This window comes from Habropoda laboriosa, unplaced genomic scaffold (assembly GCF_001263275.1).
Source record: "Habropoda laboriosa isolate 0110345459 unplaced genomic scaffold, ASM126327v1 scaffold816, whole genome shotgun sequence".
Classification (NCBI taxonomy): Eukaryota; Metazoa; Arthropoda; class Insecta; order Hymenoptera; family Apidae; genus Habropoda; species Habropoda laboriosa.
Genome location: NW_017101002.1, coordinates 1,029,870 through 1,039,382, shown reverse-complemented (window position 1 = coordinate 1,039,382; position 9,513 = coordinate 1,029,870). Strand labels below are relative to the sequence as shown.

Below are 9,513 nucleotides of genomic sequence, written 5' to 3'. Positions count from 1 at the left end.
CGTAATTGTACGGTGGTGGAAGTTCGGTATGATATACGATATATGTAAAAGAAAGGAAGAAGATAAATTTACCGGTTCCGAGTTGTGTATTTACAAATTTGAGAATTGCGTAGTAAGGTTTCTTTCGAAAAAACAAACTGAGATCGGGAAAGTGAAAAATTTGAATTACATGTATATTGCTAGCTAGGGATTTCGGTGTTTGTTATTGGTGCACCTGTAGCGACGAGAGAATATGGACCTAGAGAGTTGTCACAAAGGAGAAGAATAACGGGAAATTGAAAAAGAAGAAGAATAGTGGGGGTAAAAGAGGTGAGATGTTGTGCGGGTGGATGGTTGTGGAGGGGGAAGAAGGGAGTGAATACTTTGAAAGAAATTGCAAATAGGGAAATGTACGAGCCAATTGCACATAACCTCTGTTCTTGGGATTCGATTCGTTTCGAGTTTCATGCTTTCGATGCACCTTGTAAAAGCTTGCAAATGTCCTTGGGATAATGGTAAAAACACGCATCAACTGAATATAAGGGAAAATGATGGTTGATTTCTAGAGGAAGTTTAAACTTGGTTTCGTTTAAAAGTCGATGTTCTTGCACGACTTGATACGACACTTTTTGCTCGAAGAATGAACGATCGAAAGTATAAAGTACAATGAACTAGATATGTTGCCTTCGACTGGTTATTTTAAAGCTATCAACTGTCCATTTTACGAAAGTGGAACGTGCGATAGACCTTATTGTCATTTCAAGCATTCGAAGCGAGGTAAGTGATTATTATTTATCCGTTGAAATTACTTTCCATTCGAAATAATGCGTATTTCTCGCGATATGCTGTCTTGTATCCGGAAACTTGGATCCGTTTTAATGTTACAAGTTGAAATATTATTTCAGAAGATGCTGGGATTACCGCGGAGGCCGCCGAGTCGGTGGAAAACCGTTCCACGGGTCAGGTTCAAGAATCCAAAGCGTCTACAATGGTAACATCTGATTCAGACGTTTTACAACAATTAGTAACAGAAGCTGTGAAAAAAGTCCTTGCTAATCGAGATGTCGCAGATGTAGATAAATTTTCTTGTCAGAATGTTGTTTCTCAGGTAGTTGAAGGGCTAAAACCTACACTAACCACCGGATCACCTGGTACGTTGGATAACATTACGACTAATGCAGCGGAGAGAAGAATAGATGCTTCGACGTCGGTTAATAAGCCACTTCCATGCGTGTATAACCCAACACCTATCGCAGAACTGAAGAAACGTCATATTCCGATAGTATCTTATATGCCAACCAGAGAAAGTAGAGTAGCGGTGAAACCTAAATGTACTCCGGATGGAATTAAACCATGGTTAAGTATAGGCAGCGAATCTACGGAAGCTCAAGCTGCTGAAATTAAATACAAACCTACGACCATAATTAACTCGGAAACGCGCGATACTATGCACAGTTATGTACCTACGTGTAAGACAGATCCACCTTTGCCAAATCCACCGTGTAAGGACAGTGGTGCGAACGAGTATTTGCTTAAACTCAGGGAAGCGTATTATCCAAAGTGTAAAAAGAGAAGGGAGGAGTATGTTCCAAAGAAAGTAAAGACTCCGTTGAAAACTGTCGACGGATTAAACGAATCTGTGTTAGAAACGCATTTTGAAACAGACTTTAACACGATAGACGAGGAAGTAGTGATGCGTACTAGATCGACATCTGATGTACTTGAATCTAGGAAGGTGTCGAAAGATTCTTGCACACATCTGGAACCGAAATTCTCCGATGACGAAGATGAGGAGGACGGTAATAGTCGCGATAATATTGAAGATTACGGTCATGATGCGAACAAAATTAATACCACACATATTGACCACCGTACATTCTCGACGCAAAGTGAGTCTGATCGTCGGGATCTGAAGAAATTGAATTGCTCCAAGGATGCACGGATGGACACGGATGTAGAATTTTCAGAAACAGCTTCGTTGACAAACGATGGATTTGTTAAGGAGGGAGAGAATCGCGGTGAGGGAATGTCGAAATGTACCGTGAGTAACACTGCGAAGCATGAAAAATTCACAGGCGAAGAAGAGAGTTCGAAACGTTTGCGATACGAGGAGGAGGAAGAGGAGGAGGAGGAGGCGGAAGCGGCGGCGGTGGAGGAGGAGGATGAGCAAGAGGGGGATGGGGAGGAAGAGGAAGAGGAAGTGGAAAAAGTAGTGGAAATAATAAGAGATGGGTATAAGAGTAGGAATGAAAATGCAAAAGAAGTGAAAAATAGGGAGAAAAGTAGAAACAAGGATCGCAAGGATCGTCACGGTACTGCGACATCTCGTAAGAGATACAAAGACAGGCATAATTCGAACGAAAAGTCGCGTTCCGTCTCTCGTAGCAGAAGCAAAAGTAAGAGTCATTTGAGGCACAGCGGTAAAGAATCGAGAGATAAGAAGCACAATAGAGATAGGAGCAAATGCAAAGAGAAGGAGAAACATGGGGAGAAGGGAAAGGATAAAGGAAAAAATGAGAATAGACATAAAAGAAAGACGGATAGGAAGGATTGTGACGAGTTGGGTAAACGTCACGAATATGATTCGAAGCATTCCTCGAAGAAGGAAGAACACGTGAAGAAGAATAGAAGTGACGGAAGCAATAAACGGTTGAAGACGGAACGTAAATCTGACGATAAGCTAATTGGAAAATTGCAGGGACATGCGGCGGCGGAGAATAGGAAAGAAAGACGTTCAACCGACAGATCCGGGAGCTCTTTGGAAAGCGTTCGCTTGAATTTAAGGGATGACGACGACGACGACGACGACGAAGAAGAAGAGAACGACGATCGTTATAGTAATATCATTGAGAACGATATCGACGTGGTTTTTAGCACATCTGACTCGGATCACGACGTACAAGAAGAATGTTTAAAGATATTTCAGGTATGTACTGGTGGTAAATTGATGTTTCGTCGATAGAGGGAATATGTATTTAGAGAATATCGATTATCGAATTTTATTGTTTGCATTGTATTTACACCGAGTTGAATGTTGTTACAAGGAATACCAAGTACCGGAACGAACGAAGACAACGGAATCGTCGAGCGAGACATCGTCGTTACGGATGAAAGAGAAGGAAAAAGAGATGGAAAGGGAAAAGGAACAGAACGAAGAGACCGGCAGGAAGAGAGTAGCGCATCCTTCGGCAGCCGCCTCCTCCGTTACCAGGCACATTGGGGGTGTTAGTCAACAGGCGAGAAAATTGACAAATCCACAGCAAAAGATGTACGAAAGATGGCGTTTGATGCGAGACGCTGTTGCGGAAAAGACAATTTCTGCGAGCAGCGGTGTTTCCAGGGATGTACGCCGTAATTGTGTCGAGGGGATGGGAACAGCGAGCAACAGCGAACTAAAATTGAACGGAAATGGTAACATGGTCGTTTCTTGAGAAAGTACACGAAAATACTTGAAAGTACAAATAGACATTGTTGTTGATTATTTACATATACGGGGTTTACCTTGTTCGGCGATATTTGCAACAGGTCGTGTCAGAATCGCTCATGTGCCGTATGCTATGTCTCTAGCGATAGAGAAAAAAAAAGTGACGGAGAATGCAGCGGGGAAGTTGGCGGATACGAAAGCAACGGATAATTGTAAAACAGCTGCGCAAACAGCGAAGTGCGGTGTACGGGTCGCTCACGTTCCACAAATGGTGCGTATGCGTTGTTATCGTTTACTACGTAGAGCTGGAAAGGAATTTCCCTGCTCTCTGCGTAGTACGAACTGATGGTACAGTAAAGACTCTCTATAAGAGTTCGAAATTCGTTGTGGAACAGTTACGGGATAGGTACTAGATTCTTCGAACTGTTTCTATTTCACCAACACCGACGGATGTACGTAGAAAGTTGAGAGAGTCGTAAAAAATTATTAAATGCCTACATACGGGCGAGACAACACTGAAAAGTACAAACACAAAAGCAATTATAAGAAATTAAATGAAATTACAGGGTATTGCAAAGTTACAAAAAATTACTAAAAAGGTCAAAGGAATTATACTAAAACTGATGCAATTATTTATAATTATACAGAATGTTAACGGATTTACGGCGTTTTTGACGAGTATGAGAGAAAAATGAAAGAGTGATACTATTTTTTGCAAAGAATTTGCATTATTTTTTAAGAAATGAAGATTACCTTCAATTTTTTAAATCTATTTAAGTTCTATTTTCAACATATTAGTAAATTACAATTGTTCGCAAGCTGTTTGCAACTCGTCCTCCGCTAACAGTCTACAACTGCCCTTTAAACTCGTCAGAGGTCGAAAATCGTTTGAACTTTTCGTTTTGGTGGCGTCAAGGTTAAAAAGATACGAGTAAATGTTACAATTCTAATGGAGTTTATTGAAACATTTTAAGCAGAGATGTGGTTTGGTTTTACACGTATTAGAAAAAGTGACGACCTGTTTGGTTAACTTTCTGGTTGTATGTATTTCGCCCGAATGTGCTTGCATTGGTATTTCTTCATCTGAACGCCGTGTGAGTGCATTTGATATCTTCTGTTTATACTCTATAACCGAACACCTTGCGAAGTGCTCGCCGCTATGTGCTCTGCCGCCTGAACGGAAAGCAGAGCGAAATCGGCTCCGCGCTCAACGTGTGTTAATTGATCAAAGGCAATGCCGTTTACGAACTTAAGTCCCATTCGGGAATAACCGGATTGATTCACCAGTTCCAGTACTGGATAACTGTTCGTATTCGGCACAACTGTGAAACTTTTAACGGAGAAAATTCCCAAAGCCGATCAACACAACCAAGTTTTGTAACTATATCGTGTTTGGTATCATTTTAATCAGGAAAATCTCCCCAATATTTCGATGAAATTTTTATTAACGAAAAATTGAAAATAACAAACTTTTGTAGTTTTGTTAAAATCGTTGTCTCGCCGATATGCCACCACCGAATGCGATAAGGAGATGCCGCGGCCGTGTCATATTAGTCGCTTGCCTGGTTCGAGGGTGGTCCCTCCTCGTGGTGGGGATAGACCATGAATAGTCAACGCGTAGATCCCAACGAACTCTTATAGAGTCTTTACTGTAAATTTACTGTCTCGTAGCGTGTTACGAGATTCTTGTGTTGTTTCAGGTACCTCAGTTGATACGTCCTGAACCGTTGCAAGTAACCACGCAAAAGTTCCCTTTAAACGTTCGTCAGTATTATGTGAATCTTAAAGAGGAATACGCTTGCCACGAAAGATGCAAAGCGTTAACTGTTTATAAAAATTCTTGCATGCTTGCCGCGCATAGACTCAGAAAGGAAGTTGATCAGAATTCATCATCGATGGAGAATAATGCGATGACAGTGGCAGGCAGCAGTAACAACACGGTGTCCCATGAAGCGGTGCTCACTGGAAAATCAAAGGGTTCTTGGAGCGTCCTTAAGACAAAGAGGTCGGTCACGGAATTTAGGGGGCCTGCTCTTTACGGTATGTTGACAAAATGGATAATGACGGAACAACAACTTCGAGATAACGGATTTCCCCGTCCACATCCGGATAATCAGAAGGTGAGCCAACGAGAGAGAGAGAGAGAGAGAGAGAGAGAGAGAGAGAGAGAGAGAGTGGATATGTGTATTTCGTTTAATTGCAGGGTCGTGCTAAAGTTTACGTAATCAATTCGCGAAATCAGAGTGTTTTGTCAAAGGTGCCTAACGAAAGAGTTTGTAGCCGATGCGGTCAAACTTACATGATCGATAAGCAAGGATTTGCTTTGCAACCACAGAACTGTATATATCATTGGGGTAGAAAATTCACGATCAGAGGTGAAGGGAAATACAGTTGCTGTCAGCAATACGGTTCTGCAACCGGTTGTTGCGACGCGAAAACGCACGTTTGGGATTATACCGACTATGAAAATCTTCGTGGTTACGTGAAAACATTGCCGAAAGGTATACCATCGATATTTTTCTTTTGCTTCTGATTCTTTATTGAAGCTTTTCTTTGCTTGCTTGCATTCTCCCGTTTCTCTTCGCTTTAAAAATGTATTTCGTTGGTTCTCTTTTTTCTTCTTTTTTATTGTTTGCCCAAAGATGCGGCAATCGAAGAACAAGGGGTGTATGCGCTCGATTGTGAAATGAGTTACACGACACAAGGATTGGAATTGACCAGGATAACCGTCATCGACGAAGATTGCAACGTGATGTACGAGACATTGGTTAAACCGCAAAATCCTATAATAGATTATAATACAAGGTAACTATTTCGTCGAGGATTCTTGCGAATAACGAATAATAACGAGGATCGATCGACGACTGCACAGGTTTTCTGGAATCACGGAGGAAGGTATGAAGGATGTGACGACAACGTTATTGGACGTTCAAGCGACACTGTTGACAATGTTTTCGGATAAAACGATACTAGTGGGTCACAGTCTCGAAAGTGATTTCAAAGCTTTGAAACTTCTACACGATACCGTGGTCGACACGAGCATAATGTTTCCGCACAAGAACGGATATCCGCAAAAGAGAGCTTTGAAGAACCTTTGTTCCGAATATTTGAGAAAGATCATTCAGAATGACGGTTAGTCTAGAATTGTTGACTTTGATCGATTGGCAGAAATGACAGAAATGATTTTAGTTTTACAGCAGATATGTACGTAAATGTAGAACGGAAAAGTAAAGTTTGTCGCTAACTTTTTAACGCATCTGTTACAGTCGGCGGTCACGATAGCAAAGAGGATGCTGTCGCTTGTATGGAGTTGATACTTTGGAAAGCGAAAGAGGAAGCGAAATTACAATAGTAAACGAAGCTATAAAAGCGCTCCGTCAGACTGAATACCGTGTATACAGCTTATGGATCGTTCACGATCTGCGTCTAAAACGATGATAATCTCTTTTTAAACTATCGCATGCGTTGTATTATAGTTTTTCATGTATAAAAATGTGATATACATGTGTCAGGTTGATCGTAGAATCGATTAATCATAGAGAATCACCGCTCATGTTCGAATTACATTCGCGATTTCACACGATAGCATGTATACACGTTCACTCATTCGTTGACGATCGATGATGCAAGTCGATCTAGCGCAATTCGTACTTTTATAAAATTTCGTTCATCATTGCGCTTTGAATTTTGAATCGTTCGAATGTAAATAGAACGATGTAGGGGTACCTGCGTTGCATCTGTTTCTTTGGTTGTCTCTCATTGAAACTGTACGAGATGTAAACTTATTTTTGGAGGTTAAAAGTCTTGCAATAAACAAACTTGAATATTTTGTACGTGCGGATCTTTTTCATTCGGTAGCGAGTGGTGGTGTGTGTGTGAGATTCTTCTCGAGTTACAGTTTTTTACTCTCTCTTTTTTTCGACGAAAATAAGCGTGGTGGATGTATGACATCGAGGATATACGATATAGAATAGGATAAGGACGGAAAGAGGGCGGTAAATAAATAGAGGAGAGAGCCTAAACTCTCGGACAGTACGAAAAACAGATTTTTTTTTTCCTTGTCTTTTCTTTTCTTTTTTTTCTCCATTTTTCCATCGAATTTTATTATATAAAACTACATTGATGTTTCATTGAAGTGTGCGTTCAATGGTTTTGTACCAGCATGGCATCGCGATCTTAATCTTATCGTTGGAAAACGATTAACGATCTTTATTTAACAATCGGCTCGTTCGATCGAGCTACGTACATGTCATTGTCTACATATAGCCATTTTGGAACGCTTACATTTCGACGAAAGGCAGGTACCATGAGGTGGGTAAAGCGAGTTCCTTTCGGAATTTGCATTTACGTTCCCGCGCACGCGCGTCTCGACATCGTAAACTAACTGCGTTTCTTTCATTAGCACCGTATTAAAAATAATCGTCGATCGTATTTCCCTTTCGAATGCATCGCGTCCGCATTTCATTTTTCCCCCAACCCAACCCCTCTTCCTTTTGCTCTCCTCCCTCACCCGTTTAAGATTCAGTAGCGATTCAAAGAAAAACATTGCCCATCGTTGTGTTGTTGTTGTTGTTGTTGTTATCGTTGGCGGCACGTATTTCTTTGCGAAAACTTGAATTGTGCGTATCTAAGGGAAGATAAGTACCGATAGATACCGAATCGAACCGCGAAATATTTTCTTTGGACTTTTCCTAGAGCGAGGAGATACATAGATGATCGTCGGGATCTGTGTGTATCTACTACCTACTTACATACGTATTACATATATGCATGTGTAGAAGAAGACACGTTTCGTTCGACACGCTTGGTTCTCGTGTTGGGTAAAAAATAGTCTATCTGCCTCCTTGAAACAAACATTATTGTCAAGATATATTTATAGCCTAATCTTTGGTGTGCATTTCCTACTGATTTTTACAATGTTTCTCAAATGTTAGGCAAACGCTGCCCTCACGTGCGCGTGCTTTTAAAGAGAAAGAGAGAAAAAGTGGTACCATTTGGCATAAGCATCAGCGACGCTCCTAAAGGAAACTCCTATCGTCAAATGAGACATATGTATATGTACTTATAATACAATCTTGGATCACTAGCTAATCTTTTCCTACAGTTTACTGTATCGATGTACGAAATAAAGCATTATCTTAACGTGTTCTTTTCGTTTCTTCCGGTTTATCTCGTTTCGGTTTCGGTTTAAGCTGAATGAAATTTTGCTCCGGACCATTTTGTGTTGGGTAGTAACGCAGCTGTTGTTTCTGATGGAAAAGGAAAAGGACACGTTCCGAAATTGTCGTTGGTTTTAATCGGATGTATGGTTCGAATCGATCAGGTTGAATCCTGATAGAATCGCCTCGAGACAACGATCATTGAGCAGATTTGCGAAACAGCTCTACATAGTTTTCGGCCATGTGGGCAGCTGACTGGAAGGCAGTTTTAATCGATTGATTCGAAGGCAATTCATTCGCCGCGTGGTTTATGGTACAGAGTGAAGCAGCGGAGATGGGGGACAAGCTTCCGTAGAAGGTGAACAGTTTGAATCGATGGTGATGGAGAATGCACGCGCACGCGCAAGGAGAGATTCGCGAGTCTTTCTCAAAGCGTGGTCTCAGAAAAATATAATAGAATTTTACATATTTGTATTTACATATTCGAATGCCAGCTTTCCAATCATTTTCCTTCCGTTTCAAAGTCATTCGTAACTATTTAGAGAACAGCCCGTGTTTAAAGCGTAATAAGGAAACTGACTAATACATATACGGAGCGAGTGGAGGGAATATAAAGCGAATCGAAGGAAAAGAAACGAAGTCGAGTTGCGTGGAACCGAAGCGAGAAAGCGAAGCAAAGTAAAACCTAACAAAGAGTCGGTTTAATCCGAAGAAAAATGGCGTGCGCGTCTAATTTGACTACATACTTGTCTAACTAAAATATAACAGGACGTCTGTATTTTTTCATAAAAGCACAGCCTTCTCGCAGGAATCGGCCTTTCGGATGAATAGGTACTATATATTCGGAACGCACGCCACCTTTCTATGTGTTAACAAAATGAATGTTCGGACGATGACGATGATACGACGATGATACGACGACGACGACGACGACGACGACGACGACGACGA

At 41.1% G+C, this 9,513-nt stretch overlaps 1 protein-coding gene across 1 annotated transcript; it reads left to right on the top strand.

Annotated features, from left to right (window-relative positions):
* The first annotated feature begins 656 nt into the window (after positions 1 to 656).
* Positions 657 to 6,755, top strand: LOC108577767 (RNA exonuclease 1 homolog). The gene is made up of 9 exons (XM_017940967.1): positions 657 to 756; positions 885 to 2,905; positions 3,024 to 3,390; positions 3,505 to 3,674; positions 5,104 to 5,523; positions 5,607 to 5,904; positions 6,046 to 6,208; positions 6,276 to 6,535; positions 6,670 to 6,755. Exons 1-9 carry the CDS (start codon positions 657 to 659, stop codon positions 6,753 to 6,755), a joined length of 3,885 nt encoding a protein of 1,294 aa, XP_017796456.1.
* Positions 6,756 to 9,513: the final 2,758 nt, after the last annotated feature.